The sequence below is a fragment of the Palaemon carinicauda genome, chromosome 31, assembly GCF_036898095.1.
Source record: "Palaemon carinicauda isolate YSFRI2023 chromosome 31, ASM3689809v2, whole genome shotgun sequence".
NCBI classification, from domain to species: Eukaryota; Metazoa; Arthropoda; class Malacostraca; order Decapoda; family Palaemonidae; genus Palaemon; species Palaemon carinicauda.
In genome coordinates this window covers 10,831,860-10,852,855 of record NC_090755.1, presented here as the reverse complement: position 1 = coordinate 10,852,855, position 20,996 = coordinate 10,831,860, and the positions used below count along the sequence as shown (strand labels likewise).

General features: G+C 42.8%; 2 protein-coding genes across 2 annotated transcripts in view; one reads left to right on the top strand and one right to left on the bottom strand.

Annotated features, from left to right (window-relative positions):
* Positions 1-2,809, bottom strand: part of LOC137624274 (tigger transposable element-derived protein 1-like) — a 104,430-nt gene extending 101,621 nt beyond the window's left edge. Inside the window, exon 1 of the mRNA XM_068354811.1 lies at positions 473-2,809. Within this exon, the coding sequence (XP_068210912.1) occupies positions 473-2,237 (1,765 nt within the window). The 5' untranslated portion in view covers positions 2,238-2,809. The remainder of the gene's footprint in view (positions 1-472) is intronic.
* A 3,595-nt stretch (positions 2,810-6,404) lies between these two features.
* Positions 6,405-20,996, top strand: part of cyp33 (cyclophilin-33) — a 37,418-nt gene continuing 22,826 nt past the window's right edge. Inside the window, exons 1-2 of the mRNA XM_068354809.1 lie at positions 6,405-6,535; positions 20,747-20,916. Coding sequence (XP_068210910.1) covers positions 6,502-6,535; positions 20,747-20,916 — 204 coding nt within the window. The 5' untranslated portion in view covers positions 6,405-6,501. The remainder of the gene's footprint in view (positions 6,536-20,746; positions 20,917-20,996) is intronic.

Below are 20,996 nucleotides of genomic sequence, written 5' to 3'. Positions count from 1 at the left end.
TATTGAATACTGTATACAATATACTAAATAAGCACAGTAGACCTCCACCATATTGTTCACAAACAAACAGACAAACAATGGGGATCCGATGACCTCCACCCAACTTTGTTGGCTGTTGGCAATGGTAAAAATAAACAATTTTTGAGAGTGAATGTAGTTCATTCAGACAGGTTAAACAAGGAATACGATAGTCTAAGAGGGGTCGCAGTAGGACATAAACGTCCCCAGTGGCTAAGTAAGGATATGGCTCCTAGGTTAGGTTAGGTGGTATTCTTGTGTCTGTCTAGCTTGTAAAATGTGGCTTTTTTCAGTCTGTCCCAACAAACTACAATGGCTGCCATTTTTCATATTAAGTAGATGAGAGGTACCCACAAATAATATGCTTTGTTAGTAATTGTACTATATTAATTGCTATCAACATTACAACCATACTGTATAGAAAAGAAAAATAAATTACTTCAACTTTACTTACAAAAACCTTCAAATGTATTGCCTTCCTCTTCAACGTCAGACTTGAACATGTTAGCAAAATCATCAGGGTCTTCATTGTCAGATTCATGAACCCCTGATGGTTTGTGTACGGGGGAGCCCAGGGTACTTAATATAGACGACTCTTTCCTTTCCTTTATTTTCTCTTCATAAATTTTACGATAGCCGCTGAGTGCTTCGTTCATTTTTCTTTCAAATTTAGCCAAACGTTCAACGTTTGGGTCCATTGCCTCTAAATCTAACATCACTTCATTCATTTTTGAAAATACTTGTGCCAAGCCCTTAGTAGTGAACTTCTTCTGTCCCTCATATGCTTTACCTTTCAATTTATCCTCGTCTAAAAGTCGCTGCTCTTGCAACTCGATTAAATCTTCGTCAGTCAATTCTCCTTCAACAGAGTTCGTTAAATTTTCCACTTCCAACATCAACCCTCGAGCAAGATCAATAGTTATATTATTTATCATTTGCAAGTTTGCATCACTATTAAAACCTTCAAAATTATCAACAAATCTTTTCAAGCACTTTTTCCATATACCTTGCATGCATTTTTCAGTCACTTCATGCCAAGCTGTGTCGATGTTCTTGATACATTGTAGAATATTGTAATTTTTCCAAAAGTCTCGAAGAGTCATCTCATTATCTTCCGTTGCTGCTACAGCCTTTGCAAACGTAGTGCGTAAATAATAGGCCTTAAAAGCTGATATGGCACCCTGGACCATCGGTTGCAGAATTGAAGTCGTATTTTGGGGGAGATACACTACTTTAACATCAGGATACAGGTCACCAATATGTTGGGGGTGGCCTGGGGCATTATCAAGGAGAAGCAGAATCTTAAAGGGTATATTCTTTTCAAGGCAATATTCTCTGGTGGCTGGTACAAAGCAGTTTATAAACCAGTCTTCGAACAAATCTTGAGTCATCCATACCTTGGTGTTTGCCCGATAAAACACTGGCAGCGTGTGCTTGTTCACATTCTTTAAAGCAGGTGGATTCTGGGAATGATAAACGAAAAATGGTTTCAACTTATGTCCTGCAACATTACCACCTAAAAGCAATGTCACTCGATCCTGGAATGCCGTGAACTGGGGCATATTCGTAACCTCCCTGTGGGCGTACGTTCTCTCTGCCATTTTTTTCCAAAATAGTCCTGTCTCGTCTACGTTGAAAATTTGTTCTGGGTAATAGCCTTCTTCCTCAATAACCTTATCCAAGTCATTGATAAATTTTTCTGCTGCTTCCATATCTGTACTTGCTGCTTCACCGTATATACTACGGTTGTGCAACCTAAATCGCCGACAAAAGCGCTGGAACCAACCTTTGCTTGCCGTAAACGTTTCCGTGCACGCATCTCCCTCGCGTGCTTTGAGTTTGTTGAAGATGCCGAGTGCCTTTCTTTGAATCATAGTAAGGTTAATAGGACTTCGTTTGCTTACTTGGTCGTCAAACCAAATGGCCAGCAACTTTTCCATCTCGTGTATCGGGCCTCTTCGCACCCTCGTAATCAAAGCGTTGTATCCCGCCGTAGTCTTGGCCGACTCCCTCACTCGTTCTTTGTCCTTTAAGATGGTACATATTGTAGAATGGGCTAAGCCCAAACTATTAGCTATGGTTTGAACTCTGTTTCCTGCTTCACGCTGCTCGATAATCCTAAGTTTCGTGTTTATATCAATAGACTTCCTGGGCCCCGTCCTCCTACGCTTCTTGACAGGAGTTCCTAGAACAGTAGTATTCATTCTTTTCTCCGACATCTTGGAGATATAAGAGTATCGGTATCAAAAGCAAATAAAACACCCCACAGCTAACAGCGATTTAGTGACGACCACGTGACCCCATGCGAGATGGCAAGAGGGGTGACTGATGGAGGCTGCTCTGAGACTGCCTGCATGTTCCTCAGCCCAGCTGTACTCATCTTACAGAACTGTGTACATTTATCAAAGACAGTCTTTGAATAAAAATGCTACAATTGCCTAAACCAGTATAAATTACACTCGTGAACTTGCAGCACGTCGTAAATTCGAGATATTTGTTGAACGAATATCATACCCGTCGTAAAGAGGTTCTAACTTCGACGTTAAGCGAGGAATGCATATTTCACTTTTCGGCAATTTTCTCTGGTTTCGTTTATTTTTCATAAATCAATAACATTTTAAGCACGTTTTCTTTCAATTCCCATTGTGGCAAATTAGTCAAAATTGCCGAAAATATAAATTCATGGAAACTTTATCACTTAAGTTGATAGCTTATTTGTTTACAAATGATCACTATAGCCATCACCAAAAGATCAAAATGTATACTTTGGTTACAGTATATGCACATCCAGATTAGGTATACTTACTGTATGTCGTACTCATGCATGTATATTTATTTATTTTCTATTCATTTATTTATATTAATCTATTTTAAAAGACGAAGAGCGGATGGACGAACTTTATTAGAAAATCGGAAACTTATTTCTTGGTTATACATTTTACGTTTTCTTTAGAGTAATTTATGCTTAAACATAGGAAATGTAAATTTAAGGATAACTATGCTAAATGTACAGAGAATTTCTGTATTCCAAACGAACTGATTATTATTATTATCATTATTATTATTATTATTTGCTAAGCTACAATCATAGTTTAAAAGCAGGATGCTATAAGCCCAGGGGCCCCAACATCGAAAAAAAGTCCAGTGAGGAAAGGAAAGAATGGAAAATAAAATATTCTAAAAACAGCAACAACATTATATTAATATTTCCTATATAAACTATCAAAACTTTATCAAAACAAGAGGACAATAATAAGAAAAAATGGTTTGATTTTTATTTTCCTTCTTATAGAAGAGCTGCTTACCAAAGCTAAAGAGTCTCTTTCACCCTTACCAAGAGGAAAGTGGCCAGTGAACAATTACAGTACAGTAGTTAACCCCTTTGGTGAAGAAGAATTTTTTTGCAGTACAGAATGGGCCAGACTATTCGGTGTTTGTGTAGGCAAAAGGAAAATGAACCGTAACCAGAGAGATGGATCCAATGTAGTACTGTCTGGCCAGTCAAAGGACCCCATAACTCTCTAGCAGTAGTATCTCAACGGGCGGCTGGTGCCCTGGCCAACCTACTACCTATAAAAGCGTAAAGGAACGTAAATGGATATAAAATCAGTATATAACCATTCATTACTCACCAGGATGTAATTGGTAGTACACCAGCGATAGACATGAGTGATTTCCAGCGTGGATGATAATGTTAATAAGAAAACTACATATATTGATTGCTATCAACCACCAAGAAGTAATTGCTGTTATTCAAATACACCTCTGTCTCTTCTGTAGGTCTACTTATTGCGTTTTAGGTGTTCAGCCCCCTTTTTATTATATGCCTATATTTATTTTAAATCAACCCTTTTATGTTCTTTAGTTCATACATGCATTCGCTCATTTCGTCCATTGATCCAGTAAGAAAACATTATTTCCAGCCCTTAAAGTCATCATCATATAACTTCTCACGTCAATTAAACAACCAACCATTGAAGGGTATTTATTATTGACATCAACTAAGTCATAGTTGTCCAAAGTATGAAATGTCGTAGGCACGATCGGATAATATAATTGATGGTGTGATTATTTTTCCACATTCGCAAGATTCGTCATTTCGAAGGCCCCATTTGAGCAGATTGTCACCTTCTTGCCACACAAGCTCGATTGAGGGCACACCAACCATGTCTGGGAAGTAGTACCTCATGAGTGGGATCCTGCACTGCGCTGTTGAGAGGCAAGTCTCCTATCAAAGTCCCCCTATTGGTCCTTTCCATTATTCTGCGCTGGGGTAAAGCTCTTCCTTGAGTTAAGTCTACTGTAAACTGGCACGTGAAGAACAGTGAGTGTCCCAAGCCTAATATTTGGTTGTTATTTTCAATTTTTATTGTAATATGCTCCTTGATTTGGGGGAGGGTGGTGGGTTAAACCAGAAATTTTGCAGAGGGTGTTGGAGGGAGTGGGACACAGTGACCCTGTGATGACTGCATGTCTGAACCCTGAGTTAGGCTATACTTCTGTGCTAGCCATTTGCTTTAAATTGTATCCACCAACAAAGTATATAGAGATAAAATTGACAAATTTCTAAACCTCAAATTTTGTGGTTGGAGCAAAATTTGTGTGGTGTATTTCATTTTAGTTAACTTTACTTTAAGAGCTCTGTAGAGATGTAGAACCCTTAAACTAAAGTAAAGTAAAATGACACTCCTTGCGTCAATCTGCGTTGGAGGTGACGAAATAAAAGAATGTTATACACTTGAAGTGCCGTTACAGACTGTATTTAAACCATAAATTCGAGACTTAAAAGCGTTAAGTTTTATCTGCAAGGTGTTATCCTAGCAATTTCAAAGTAGAATGGGATAAAAGTAAAAATTGAGAAGTTCATCTTTAATTTATTTATGGTACGGGAAAATAAGCTTAATTACTATAATAGGAATAACCTTAGAAGCTTTACATATATATAGAATGCGATAGTCCCCGCAAACTTATTTTGTGGAGTGAGCAATTAGGAATCAAGAACCAGGAACCTCAATCAACTTTAATTTATTTTCCAGGTTCAAGGTTCCTCGTTGCTCTCTCAACAACACTGTGGTTGTGGGCACACTACTAGAAGAAGCGTAGTAGTTGTAACTTGCAGAAAATTCATTATCATTAGTTACCTCCTACACAGAGAGCACAGCTTGCATACTTTTTCTTCTAACTTCAAATGCCTTTCTAATATATCAGGCAACCTCTTTAGATGGTGTTTCTAGATTCCCCATTTTTTATGTTATTATTTCTAAAATTTCTAAACTCATTACAGCTAAACATATGATCAGTAGTATCCTCTGCCTCCCTACACAACACATAAAGTCCATCCTAATCAGTCCTGTTTCTTCAATTTTCTTTTAATTCTAGCATATTGAACCTTGTTTTCATAACGATTACGACCTCATTAGTGTTAAGTTCTCCCATGTAGTCTCTTTTGCCATTACTATTCACAAACCTCTGTTAAGGTCATCTCTGCTTTCTTTTCTTCTATTTTCCTTTTAATTTCTTTTTTCACTTTACTATTTATTTTTTTGAGTTATTGCATTTTATACTTTCTAACTACTTTAATTTATTACCATATTTAGTGCACACTTCTATGATACCTTTTCCCCAACATTCCCCGTATGGTTCTCTTATTTGATCTTCCACTACCTCCTTAACTAGTCATTTGTCATCTGATGTTATGAAAAAGCATCACTTTTTATAATCTATTCTATTTCCAACCGGACATATTCCTATTTCTGCTATTAGCCCTCGATATGGTGTGGTAGCAACATGTTCAAACATTCCTTTCATAATTTTGTACTGTAATCTCCCAAGTTCTTTCATATCTTTTTCTTTTATTACACTCCATGTCTCAATATTGTAGGTACTACTATTGTCTCATAGATCTCCAGTCTCACTAGCAATGCTATATCTCCTACTCTATTAATGTCTTAACACAGTAACATATTTTCACTCTTGTATTAATTTAGAGAAAAGAAAAATCAACTCCTGTCATCCGTAATCTCGCTCATACTGAAACTACCGTAAACAAAACGTTGTGGGTCACGACAGCCAATCAGAACAGATGATTCATCGACCAATGAAACGGCATATCTCGTTTCATCGTCTTAAAAGGTTTGTTTCAGGGGTGTCATTTGTATGATAATTATCATACATGTACGATTATTTTAGGTCCGGTACGATGTACGATACATACCTTAGGTATAAACATATGTGTGTGTGTGTGTGTGTTTAGTTATTTTTTTTTTCTAAATAAGTCAATCATGTAACGCCTTAATAATTATGTTGAAAGTTTGTACGATAATTTTGGTTGAAAAACGACAATTTAAGGCTCATGTATGATAGTCCAGTGGAAATAATCTGGCAACCCTAGTTTGTTTACAAAAATACCGGTCAGTCAGTGTCGGCAGTGATAGTAAATTAGACACGTTAACTTGTCAGTTGCTTTATGTAAACTCTTTGAAGATGTCAAATAGCAATAAGCGTATTCTGTATGTGGGTATGTTATCTAAGAGTTTTTTTATATACATATTTGCACATTATTGTTAAGGTACGTTATTACTTAGAGATAGCCTGGAAGGTGTATAGCAATGTTTAGTAGACATGCGGTATTTGTTATTTTTTTGGTAATTTTGTATATTATTACATCTAGTGACTACGCACAAGAAATATATGATTTCCTATAGCAAATAACGAGATTTAACAGGTTTTGATATCCATTTCAATCGCAAACAAACAGATCAACCAATTAGGTTAGTTATAAGTTGACGAATTGGTTGTGATGTTATTACGGATGAAATGAATGAGAAAACCAGTTAAATCACGATATCTACTATAAGAAATCATATATTCCCTGTACGAAATCACACAATGAAATACAATACAAATGAACCATATAAATATTAACACATATACTGAGTTAAAATATATAAACAACAGATTCAAGCAACGTTACCAATGATTGACAGGACTACCAACGATGCCGAATGGTACACAGTGTTACCAACGGCACGATGTCATTACTAGAGGTAGAAATAAATTTTTCCTAACAAACCCACCTAACCTTGCCTAGAAGTACCCCGGTCACAAAACATATATAATAAGAATGAGGGAATGACTTACCTTGATACACAGTACTACCAACGGAGACGAATGGTACACAGAACTACCAACGACACGATGTCATTACTAGAGCTAGAACTGCTAAATATCTCCTCAGGTATATTCAATAATTTCTCCATATAAGTGGTACGAAATATATAAAAAGTACAGAAAGGCCACAGAACCTAACAAACCCACCTAACCTTGCCTAGAAGTACCCCGGTCACAAAACACGAATAATGACTATTGAGGAATGACTTACTTTTATGAAGGAAACGTCGAAACTTGCTGGACTCGGAAGGAAGAGACTGACGGATTAACTTCTATGACTGGGATTAAGAAAATGGTCAACATAACCTGAATTATCACCAAAATCACCATGGAATTGAGCCACTGCTTTTAGATACGGAATGCTGCAACCGGTACAAGTTTCTATAATATGTTCCATCTCAAAATACGAGAAAAAAAACGCACTAGTAACGAAGGACGAGTAACTAGGTCAAAGGTTAAAACGGGAAAGGCAGGGGAACAAAGGGTCGGAAAACAGCGCATACAGAGATAAAGGAAGGGGGGGGGGGGTAGGGAGATATTTGATTAGGCCTAGAGTGATGATTGGTTAAGGGAAAAACAACGAACAAAAGAGAAAACATGAATGAACTAAATACGGAAACTAGACGAAAGAAAAGTTTTATAAGACACAGAGGAGAGAAAAGGAACTAACCAACAAAAATAAATACAAACAATATAGGAAGATAAAATGGAATGAACGTTAAATAATAGAGAATGGGAATATAAAATGAGGAGATCATACCGAGAATTAACTGGATAAAAAAACTAGTCCAGGGTAAGTATTTATGTGAAACCGGGAAGGGATAAAGAAATAACCCAACAAATAAAACCAATATAGGAAGGAAAAATGGAATGAATGATAAATAATATTGAATGGGAATAAAACATGAGAAAATAACACTAATAAAAAGAGTAAAAGGGGGAGTGGAAACTCCTGCGCAGGGGGCGGGGGGATATATGCGCAGATTGGAAACTGATGAAACGAACGAACGAACAAATGGGAAAGGAAATAACAAAACAAATAAACCCAATATAGGAAGGTAAAATGGAATGTATGATAAATTATATTGAATGGGAATATAAAATGAGAAAATAATACGGTAATAAAAAGAGTAATAATGGAGAGAAACGAAGGACGGAAGGTGGGGCGAACGAACAAACGAACAAATGGGTGCTAATGTTAGCATGAAACGCTAACATTTGATCTACATCAGGTATGGAATGCTAACATTTAATCTACATCAGGCGTTGGCAGCACTGGTTACTGTATTACTACAAGAAATAACCTTTGAAACGGCTCCTCCCAAATATATCCAGGAATACTGATTTGTCTTTTTCTACGGTTATAATAAATACCAGAAAGAAGTGTATAGAGAAGAAAAGGACTGAATTACGGTTATATATCGTTTCCCCAGTATGTTTTCCCCACCCAAAACCCCGAGTTCCCACTGGGGGTCCCCCATTATCGGCGGATATAGATGTATATATATTTCTGTAACTATTCATTTGCGACGGGAACGAGTGTTATTTTCGAAGGGAGCGTAATTTTTCCTATAAGAAAAAGTAGTTGGAATACCAGGATACATTGAGATGTAATAATATACAATGAAACCGCCATTTTTTTTATTTATATTCCTTGGAGCTCTTGTGGTTCTTTGGGATAGAACAGGTGTAAAATTTCGAAAGTTATGACTGAAACCCCACATTTTAAAAAGGAAACAAACACGAGAAAACCACCTAACTCGAGGTTTTTCACCTAACCTAACTTAGTATCCATACCTACAGGGGCTACACCCCACTGCCATATCCTTTGCTTACTCCAAGACTAATTCTTAACCCTGTGTTTGCCTCCCAACCGACTTCCCTCCTGGCAAGGTAACGCTAGATCATAATATTTTGTAAATCATAAAACTACCTTCACATTATCAAATGTCGGACCAAAACAATAAATTCCCCTTAAATGAAATTGATTTGACAATTAATTAGAATGTTTACACCTGTCCCAATGAACTATATTCACCCCTGTTTTTGGGATACCTAACCCAACCATACCCAATTTGCCGTTGCCTAGCCTACTGCTGATCACATACATTGTAAATTTACAACAGCTCTAAAAAAGAAAATATGGTAGGGTTATAGTGCAGTACAATATCCTTACTTAAGTGTCATTCTGGTATTTATATAAGTGTTTAAAGTGATTCTGATAAAAGTATTGTATAACCTTAGTAAATATGATTGAAAAATCGATAATTTAAAAGAGTATTTGCAACCTACCCTGGTCTAGGATGCATAGCCTTACCTACCTTGGAATTTGGGGGGGGATATCCCTCCAGGCAACACCTCCTTAGACTTGCATGTCTTTAGCTCATCCTAAGACAGTTCGCAAGATGTGTTTACTTCCTGGCCAGATTACCTTCTAAAATTATTTCTTCAGATGTATTCCCTAGTTTGAAAATTAAAATGTGAAAATTTGAAAAGCTTGATTTTCCGTCGATTGACATCAAAACCCTTCAAAAACTTGTAAACAAATCAGCAACTCCTTTTATTCCTTCAAAAATGGAAGTCGCCATTTTTTTAGAATGATTCTAATAAATACCATTCTCTTTAAATGAGTATCAGTGGCTACTTTCCTCTTGGTAAGGATAGAAGAGACTCTTTAGCTATGGTAAACAGATCTTCTAGGAGAAAGGCACTCCAAAATCAGACCAATGTTCTCTATTATTATTATTATTTCTTGCTACACTACAATCCTAGTTGGAAAAGCTGAATGCTATAAGCCCAGGGGCCCCAACAGGGAAAATAGCCCAGTGAGGAAAGGAAACATAAAATATTTCAAGAACAGTAACAACATTAAAATAAATATTTCCTATATAAACTATAAAAACTTTAACAAAACAAGAGGAAGAGAAATTAGATAGAATAGTGTGCCCTGGTGTACCCTCAAACAAGAGAACTCTAACCCAAGACAGTGGAACATCATGGTACAGAGGCTATGGCACTACCCAAGACTAGAAAACAACGGTTTGATTTTGGAGTGTCCTTATCCTTGAAGAGCTGCTTACCATAGCTAAAAAGTTTCTTCTACCCTTACCAAGAGGAAAGTAGCCACTGAACAATTACAGTGCAGTTGTCAACCCCTTGGGTGAAGAGGAATTGTAGTGCCATAAGTCTCTGTACCATGGTCTTCCACTGTCTTGGGGTAGAGTTCTCTTGCTTGGTGGTACACTCCGGCACTCTTTACTATCTTAATTCATTTCCTTTTGTTTTGTTTTTTGAAGGTTTTATAGTTTATATATATGAAAGATCTATTTTAATGTTACTTTTCTTAAGATATTTTATTTTAATTGTTCATTACTTCTCATATAGGGTATATATTTCCTTTCCTCACTGGGCTATATTTCCCTGTTGGAGCACTTGGGCTTATAGCATCCTGCTTTACCAACTAGGGTTGTAGCTTAGCTATCCATCTATATACCTAGGCACTTCCCCAATTTTGGGGGGGTAGCCAACATCAAACAAATGAAAAAAAAAAAGGGGGGACTTCTTCTCTCTACACTCCTCCCAGCCTGACGAGGGACTGAACCGAGTTCAGCTGGTACTGCTAGGGTACCACAGCCCACCCTCCCCCGTTATCCACCACAGATGAAGCTTCATAACGCTGAATCCCCTACCGCTGCTACCTCCGTGATCATCCAAGGTGACCGCCAGAAACAGAATGGCCTACTTGAACTGTGTCACAATCGCTCGCCATTCATTCCTATTTCTAGCACGCTCTCTTGCCCCTCTCATACCTATCCTCCTATCACCCAGAGCTTTCTTCGCTCCATCCATCCACCCAAACCTTGGTCTTTCTCTTGTACTTCTCCCATCAACTCTTGCATTCATAGCTAGTAATAATAATGATAATAATATCAAGAAGAATTGTTTCAAATCATCGGCATTTGAAGTGGAGATAACATTAGTACATGTGGAGGTAGGAGATTGGTCAAGAAAGAGTCATGTGGCAGTGAAAGCATCTTTGATTAAATATTGCAAATGCTGCCAATACTAATAATAGAGGAAATTGAAAATCAGAGTTGGGACAGAAGAACCACCCGTCTAGAATTTTATGAATTGCACTTAAGAGCTTCCCCTGTCAGGGGTGTAGACCAAAACAAAACTTAGTCATAGGTCGCTAAGAATAGTTAGTTTGTAGAGGTCTATTCAATTATTTCATTTCCCTATTTGGAAAAGCAGGATGCTATATACTCAAGGGCTCTTAACAGGGAAAATAGCTTAGTGAGGAAAGGAAATAAGGAAGCAAGTAGAATAGTGAACCCTCAAGTAAGAGGACTTGGCAGAAATAAATTTACATGCCAGTGAAAAAGTCTCTGACTGATTTTTTGGAAGGAGAATGCAAATGGTGATCAGCTTCATTGTTACAGACAAAGCAGCATTAAAACTGAAGACAATGAATTGAGAATTTTTAATTAAGTATTTAGGTTATAATTAGTGTGTGGATGGCTCAAAACACTGTAGTGTGCATGAAAGACTACTGTATCTGTTCCTGTGCAGATACTAACCATCATCCTTTATGTAGGGATATTGTTTTCAAAGTGAGCTGGAACGGCCATTAAAACTGATAACGAGGTACTGAACAACAGGTGGGAGTGAGGAGCCCCGCCCCTTTACCTGTCTCACTTATGACCTTGTTCTTCCCTGGAGATTAAATCTACCTTGTCCCATACAGGAGGAAAGGAGATGACTCCAGCAGCCTCTATCTGTGTATCATTGGGATGAATAGGCTGAAAGGGCCTGGCCTGTCTAAAAAGATTGGTACATGGTAAATGGAGGGATCCCTTTCCCGTGAGGGAATCGCAGTCTGGAATAATATAACTAGCGTATGGTGATGAAAGGGTTCATATATATTCCACCTGCCTCCCCTTATGTAGGGAGAATGGAGGAGAATCCTTAAGGATCTAAAGAATGGAACTTTGAAGTGTAGCTTACTGGCATTAAGTCAGATCCAGCAAGTAATGCTTTGACCACTTAGTCTCTAAGATAAGGACAACAAAAATGTAGAAGAAACAGTTATTCTGCCTCCATTCCAGACTTACAACTATACGTTGCTATAGACAGGATGCTTACCATCCCGTAGGATATGTAGTCTGTGGCTTTCTTGAAAACAGTTGATGGGGAGATTTGAAATGATTATTCCACAGTTTCTCTGAACTCTTTTTAGCATGCAGTGTTTATAAAAATATAAAAATGTGGCATCAGGACCTTTCTGCCATCACCATCATCAGCCATAACTATTCCACTGCATGACAAAGGCCTCTGACATGCCCTTCCACTCCCGTCTGTTTATGATCTTTCTATGCCAGTTTATACCCGCAAAATTTCTTCTTTCCCCTGCTTTTTCAGTCTCTAGGGTCCCATTCTGTTATTCTTAATGCCCATCTATTATCTGTCATTTTCATGCATATGTCCTGCCCATGTCCATTTCTTTTTCTTACATGTTAGAATATCCTCTAATTTAGTTTTCTCTGCTACTGTACTGTTTACTAAATGCATACTGTATGAAAGGTTATGATATTTGTCCTTTCACCTTTGCAAAGAACATTTAGCTTTGCGCACAGTGTTCCATTTAATGCATACTACCCCACTAGAATTACTTTAACTGTTACTGTAAGAATAGGTAACCTATGCTCATGGGTTGTTGATATTCAACACCAATTTGGTAAAAAGAAAACACAGTGTGGAACTTTTAGTTGCTGAGTAGATTCTCCCACCATTTGGGAATTCTTGAACCATTGCCATCTAGATCTAAAAGCAGACACTGTCGTTGGATTTTCTTTGTTGCGAGGCTCAGGAAACGGTCTTAGTGTTGAGTTTGCTTTTTGGTGAAAACCACGTGTATGAAATAGAGATTTTGAGCGTTTAAAATTTAATTCTAAAATAAGTAAATTTTATTTTTTTGGGGTGCTTCATTTAAGCTGAATTATTACGTATATATAAATGTCTTCAGTGGGACATGTCTGATGCTTTAGTACCTGAATTACTGTTTATTTTTTCATTTGCATAATAAGATATAAATCTTAACAGAGGAATGCAAGGATTGTTGCCAACTATTTGTAGCTCAACCTAGAAGGAATCTTTATCTTACTTGTTTGCTTTTACTGCTTTTTAACAGGTAGGCTCTTATATTTTTATTTACTTTGGACAGTTATTAATAGTTTAATTTGCAGTACTGTTTTAGTAATATGTACTGTATGTTGAAATGGAAATTTGTTCCAACACAGAGACTTACCTCGAACTACTTTCTTAGGAGGTACCTGGAATCTCCTCTCAACCGACCAGAGTTTTGTGTAGTCTACCCTACTTCCGTTTTCTGTGGGGACTAACTCAGGCGTAAGGAGAACGTGCCCTGAGGGTAGTCCTGAGCTAGGTCGGTGTTAGCTTGGGTCTCGCTCTCCAGTAAGTTCTCTGGTCGCGTCGTGATACCATCCCATCGCTCTCCATTCTCTTGCGAACCTTTGTGTCCCTGACTCGTGTGTTCCACGTGGTTCCCGCGTGGTATCTCTGTGCTTTCCCTTGTGTTCTCGCGTGATTCCCTTGTGCTTCCCCAAGTGTATTCCTTATCCTTTCCCTGCATTCCTGTGTCTTGTGGTTCTGTGTTGTGATGGAGCAGACCCGCCGTTGTCCTGGGCCTAGAGCCGGGAAGTCGTGTGGAGCGTTCCTATCCAAGCCGGAGGTTGACCCGCATTCCCTTTGCTCTTCCTGTAGGGGTAAAGTGTGCTCGCCGACGGATACGTGCCCTGAGTGTGTTAATTGGAGTGAGATCCAGTGGGTTCGTTTTAGCATGAAGAAAAAGAAGTCCTCTAAACGGTCCCCCAGGAAGGCGAGCATCTCTTCGCCTTTTCCGTCGCCCGGTGGGAGGTCTGACGAGGTTTCTGTTCCTTCTTCCCCTACCCAGGGTAGGGGACGAGGGAAGTCCGTTGCGGGGAAGGTGCCGATGGCTCTTCCCCAAGAGTCTAATATTCATGATGTGGGGGTTGCTGTATCTTCACAGGCTAGTGGGGGGCCTGAAAGTGCTTTGTCTGGGGGTCTTGGGGACTCTGCCCTTGTGATTGGGGGGCACGTCTCCTCCGATGACCCCATGTGGAGTAATACTGTCCCTGTCTCTTCGCCCGCGTCTTGGGCCTGCGTTTCAGGTACCTCAGCAGCTGATGGCGTCCAGGATAGGTTGGACTCGACGGTAGGGGAGCCCTTCGGGTGGAAGCTCCCGAAAACCCCAGGTAGGTCCCCGTTGAGGATGGAGGATGGCCTAGATTCCTGATTCCCCAGTGTGGTGCGGCCGACCTCCCTTCCAGCCCCTCTGTCGGCGGTTCCTGACTCGTTTTTGCAACCTTCGACTTCCGGAACTCAACAGTTCGCGAAGACCTCCGTTGCCCCCGAGCCCGCCCGTCGGTCGGGTTATGCAGTATCGTCGGGGTCTTCGGAGGCCGGCTCATCGTTCTCTTCGGAGGGTGAAGCGAGGAGGAGGTGCCATTGGAGGAGGGAGAGATCCAGGAGCAGGCGCTCCCATTCGAGGTCACGTTCAAGGTATAGCAGAAGACGTTCCAGGTCCCCGAGGAGGAAGTACAGGAGGAGTAGGTCCCCCAAAGGTGAATGGGTCTTCGTTCCCCGCAGGAGGGTCGAGAACTTCGACGATTTTCCGCGTTCTCCGAGTCGCCGGCCCAGAGACGGTTCTCCACGGAGGCCCTCTGCCAGGCATAAGTATGACCCTCGCAAGGAACAGAGCGAGAAGACCTCTTCAGGTAGGCGTAAGGCCGCGAAGCTTCCGGCTCAACCCGCCCAGGGGGGGGGAGTCGCGTTTTCGGACGGGCAGCCTAGTCGGGTCAGCACAGTTGACTCGGCCCATGGACTCACAGGGACGGCTTCCTCCGTCGGGCCAGCCCACGGAAGTCTCGCCCTCTTTGCCCAAAGACGTATTACGGACGGAAGTCCTCGCCGACACGGCGATTCCCGTCCCGACACCCAGGTCTAGTGCGGAGGTTCCCGTCGGCACAGACTGTTACCACCACAGGGAGGTGCTCGTCGAGTCTGAGCCACAGCGACAGGTGGGGGTGCCCGTTGGCCCGTCGCCTCGGCCTCAGACGGAGGGTGTGGCTGGCGACAGTGAAGGTTCCCCAACCGAGGACTCGGCATATCGGAGGGTGATAGGTCTTATACGGAGGCATCACCGGATCGAGGAACCTGTTCCCTCTGACGAGGATGCCTGGCGTTCCAGCCTTAATCGTCTGATGGAGGCCCCCGTGCAGCAGAAACCCTCCCTGGCGCTGCCTGTGGCCAGGGATTTGGTCCTGGGCCGCGCCCACGTGGACAAGGTTGTGGCGGGCAATGCCGAAGCCCCCAAGTCCCAGAGTTCCTCAAAGTTATTCCAGGGACTAAGGTCCCAGAGAAGGTTTTATGTGCTAGAGGGGCAGCGACCGGGAGCCTGCAAAATGGAGTCTTCCCTTGAAGTGTTGAGTCAGGGTGCCCTGGAGGACAGAGCCGCGTCAGCCCCGATTTGTTTTTCACAGTCGGAGGCTTCGATGATGGAGGAGATGTCCAAGGACTTAGTCCACGTCGCCTCCTGGTTGGACTGGTGGGCCTCCACTCTGGTAGGTGTTCAAGCCACCTACGACTTGACAGACCCTGCGAACCAAGACCTCCTGAAGGAACTCATCATCTCTGGGGGAAAGACCTTAAAGTTCCTGACTTTCCAGTCTCTTGCCCTGTCAGCCAACTGGGTGCTTAGGAAAAGGGATACGGTCTTAGCCAAGCTTTCCCGGAAAATCCCTGACAGAGAGGCAAGGGCTTTGAGGAGCCTGCCTGTGTGGGGTGACTCCCTGTTTCTGTTGAAACAGCTGGAGGAGGTCATGGAAAAGGTCTTGAAAAGGAAGGAAGTGGGTGCACCCAGACCCCACTCCGTGAGGAGGCCCACTTACAGGAGGATGACATTGGATGGCCCCTCTACTTCTCATGCCTCTCCTAGCCAGACGAGGAGAGACGCTCCATCTATCTCTTGGGCTCAACCACCGCAGCCCCCCCGTAGAGGAGCCCCAGCAGCGTTTGCCTCTTTTAGGACGGCCTACTCAGCGTCCAGGAGAGGGCGTTCAGGCCGCTCCTCCAGAAGGAGATAGAGTGGGAGGCCCCCTACTCCTGCCCCGGCCTCAGGTTGGGGGATGCCTCAGACATTTTTGTCAAGCATGGAGGGCCCACGGTGCGGAGCCCTGGACAGTATCCGTACTGAAGGAAGGGTACAGACTCCCGTTCCTAACAGAACCTCCACCTTTGATCCCAGCCAGTCTGGCGGAGTGGCTAGCACCCAAGGACCCCTTGAAGAGGGCGGCCCTTCAGGAGGAAGTTTCCACTATGATGGAGAAAGGTGCGGTGGAAGTGGTCCTACATCCGGGCCCAGGCTTCTACAGTCGTCTTTTTCTGGTGGAGAAAGCGACAGGGGGTTGGAGACCGGTGATAGACCTGTCAGCCCTCAACAAGTTTGTTTGCAAGACGGACTTCAAAATGGACACCCCGAAGTCGGTCTTGCAGTCCTTGAGGGAAGGGGACTTCATGATGTCCATAGACCTCAAGGACGCATACTTTCAAATCCTGATCCACCCCTCAAGCAGGAAGTTTCTCCGGGTGAAGTGGGGTTCCCAGATCCTGCAGTTCAAGACCCTCTGCTTCGGTTTGTCAACAGCTCCCCAGGTATTCACGAGAGTCTTCACGACAGTTTCTGTGTGGGCTCACGAGCGGGGTATTCGCCTCATTCGATACCTGGACGACTGGTTACTCCTTTCCTCCTCAGAGGAAGTTTTGAAGGAGCAAGGAGTAAAACTAATTCAATTCTGCAAGGATCTGGGTATCACGATCAACCTGGAGAAATCGAATCTGTCTCCCTCCACCGGGATGACCTACTTGGGGATGATGCTGGACTCCCGACTAGTGAGAGCCTTTCCGTCGGAGGAACGGTTGAACAACCTGGAACGGATCCTCCTGCCTTTCCTTTCGAGACAACCCAGGAGAGCCAAAGACTGGCAAAGGTTAATAGGGCACCTAGTGTCATTGGAGAAACTCGTTCCCCAAGGGAGGCTCAGACTCAGGAGCGTCCAATGGAACTTGAAGGGGCTCTGGAACCAAGTGGACTCGCCCTACAAGTTAATTCCCGTCCTGCCGGAGACAATACACTCCTTGGAGTGGTGGCTGTGTCGGTCGAATACCCTCAAGGGGATTCCCTTCGCAACCAAGCCTCCCGAGATGCTTCTGTTCACAGATGCCTCCAAAGAGGGGTGGGGGGCACATCTCCTCAACGAGACAACGAGAGGAACTTGGGCGGACGAGGAGAAAGGTCAGCACATCAACGTCCTAGAGATGAAGGCAGTCCGAGAAGCTTGCCTACAGTCCGTAGATCTTCTGAGGGGAAACACTGGCGTTGATGTGCGACAACGCCACTGTAGTAGCGTACATAAAGAAACACGGAGGTCTAAAATCGAAGGAGTTGTGCGATCTTGCTTTGGAGATCCTGGATTGGGCCGAGTCGGAACAGATCGTGATTTCAGCAAGGTTCATTCCAGGCAAAAAGAACGTCCTAGCCGACGGGCTCAGCAGGATGGGACAAGTAGTGGGAACAGAGTGGTCCCTCCTCCCAGAAGTAGCCAGACTCATCATTCAAAAATGGGGCTCGCCAGTGATGGATCTCTTTGCAACCAGACTGAACGCACAACTCCCCGTATTTTGTTCTCCTGTCCCAGACCCAAAGGCGGCGTTGGAAGATGCTTTTCAACACAAATGGGACAACCTCGACGTGTACGCTTTTCCCCCCTTCGCATTGATCAGGCAAGTGCTCAACAGAGTACGGACGGCTCGAAACTTAAAGATGACTTTGGTAGCGCCCTGGTGGCCGGAGAGGGAGTGGTTCGCGGATCTAAGAGACCTGGCATGTCTTCCCCCGTGGCCTCTCTCCGACAGGCCAGACCTTCTACGGCAGCCACACTTCCAAAGGTTCCACAACAATCCTCAGTCTCTTCGCCTTCACGCCTGGAGACTATCGAGCGGCTCCTGAGGAAGGAAGGATATTCGACAGGTACTGCAGAGAAGATGTCACGTTATCTGAGACGGTCTTCATTAGCTGTCTACCAAGCAAAATGGGCTACTTTTACGAAATGGTGTGCCTCAAAGAACATCAAGCCTTTAAAAGCTTCGGTCCCAGATATTGCGGATTTTCTAGTGCATCTCAGAGATGAAGTGGGCATGTCAATTCCGGCCATCAAAGGAGTCCGTGCAGCCTTGGGCCAAGTCTTCCTTCTGAAGGGCATTGATCTGGGCGCCTCTAGGCACATATCTATGCTCATCAGGAGCTTCGAACAAGCTTTCCCTCCGCAGGCCTCCAGGGTGCCGCAGTGGGACGTGGCAAGGGTATTGAAAATGTTAAGCGGGCCGCCGTTCGAACCCCTGAAGGACATAGTGGACAGGGATCTCACTCTCAAGACGGTCTTCTTGTTGGCCTTGGCCTCTGCTAAGAGAGTAGGAGAGATCCATGGGTTGTCCTACGACATCTCTCATTCGAAGGGGTGGAGGGAGATCTCCCTCAAGTTCGTCCCTTCTTTCGTAGCTAAGACACAGAATCCAGCGGTCTGGGACCCTAAGTTCGAGGGCTTTTCAATGCCGGCTATTCCTAGGACAGGGAATCCAGAAGATTTGAAGTTGTGCCCCGTCCGTGCCGTGAGAAAATACCTTGAGAGGACTGCCCATCTCTGCCCTGGTATCAAAAATCTTTTTGTCTCTACGGGTGTAAGGAAAAAGCAGGTATCTAAGAATACCATCTCCTTTTGGCTGAGACGGGTTATTGTCAGGGCCTATAATGATGAGGGACTGCCCCTGCCAAGTAATCCCAGGCCCCATGACATTAGGGGTCTAAGTACTTCTCTGGCTTTTGAGAGGAACATGGCGGTGGGCCAGATCCTTAGAGCAGGCACCTGGTCGAACCAGTCGACCTTCACAACGCATTACCTCAAGGATTGGTCGAAGAGGTCTTTAGACGGTTTCTCTATTGGGACAGTCATCTCCGCGCTCCAAGCAATTTAACGGTGAAGCCCCAGGCACAATCGTGGATAGCAAAACCAAGAGACACAGGTTCGTTCCCTTTCACCCTTGTCCCTTTTTTCCTTTCCCTACTCGGAGATAACCCCGCATACAACCCGAAGAAGACACGTCTCTACAACTTCGCCACAGGACTCAGCATCATGCAATTTTTTAAAGGGTAAGTACTTAGACACTAACATGAGCTCTTTGTGTAGTTTTCCCTATGTTTCGTTTTCCGTATATATATTGCAACCTAGTTCACATCTAGGTTCCTGGACGTCCGGTTAGCTTGGTCTGAAGTTCAGGAAGACACTCCCACCTCCTAAAGTGTAAGTCTCCTAAGAAAGTAGTTCGAGGTAAGTCTCTGTGTTGGAACAAATCACAAATTTTAAGTAATTTGTATTTTTCCTAACATACTTACCGAGAACTACTTTCGGGTAATGGCCCTCCCTACCTTCCCCGAGTGCCTTACTGCCCTTGAAGACCTTTTGTACCATCCAGGAACTTATTGACGAGTGAGACCCAAGCTAACGGCGACCTAGCTCAGGACTACCCTCAGGGCACGTTCTCCTTACGCCTGAGTTAGTCCCCACAGAAAACGGAAGTAGGGTAGACTACACAAAACTCTGGTCGGTTGAGAGGAGATTCCAGGTACCTCCTAAGAAAGTAGTTCGAGGTAAGTATGTTAGGAAAAATACAAATTACTTAAAATTTGTGATATTCTGATTTTTTTCTATGCTGGATTCTTGTTATTAACACAGAATTCCTTTTTAAGAAGAAAAATTCAAAGATATTGTTTGAGATCCTATCATGAGGCATCACTTTAGGTGTTTGCAACTTTGTATATCATACATCATCAAGCTGCAGACCTCTGTTGTTTCTACATCTTTAATCTTTTCCCTAACTTCTTAGAGGGGAAACTGTCACAGGTGCTCACCCTAAAGTGAAGACTGGTACATAAGCATCATTTTAATCATCCTTGTCATGTACTTTTTAAAGGGTTAAAGGCCACTCATGAATGGCAGAGGCCAGGGACAGTGACAATACCCTAGAGACTGGCCAGTGCCCAAGTCCCCCCCTCCATCCAAGGTAGGACCAGGGAAAGCCAGACAATGGCTGCTGATGACTCAGCAGGTAGACCTACAGGCTCCCCCAAACCCCTTATCCTTTGCTCACAGATTGGTGAGGTTGCAGACACTAAAGAAACTATCTTTTCTGTAAACAGTAAGATACACAAAAGAAGGATGTTATGGTGTTAAGCCTAAGCCCCCACGAATCATCATCTTTCCGACCATTATTCCCACATTAAGGGGTCGGTTGCCTGATGCGCCCTCTCCAATGCCTTCCAAGCCTCCACAAATAACAAGGGTTAACTGTATACAAAACCCTGTAACCTAAGAATGTTTAATCCTGTAACCTATGAATCTTGCAGGTGGTTTAGCTGATGAGGTTACAGAAGATGTGCTCAGATCTGCCTTTGCCCCGTTTGGAGAGGTGGTCGACATTCAGATTCCGCTCGACTATGAAACAGAAAAGCATCGTGGGTTTGCATTTGTTGAATTTGAACTTCCTGAGGATGCTGCGGCAGCCATTGATAACATGGTATTTGTGCTTCTTTTACCACCGTTTAACTTAGGCAACATCTTTGTGATTAATTATACAATAATTGTAAAAGAATTGAA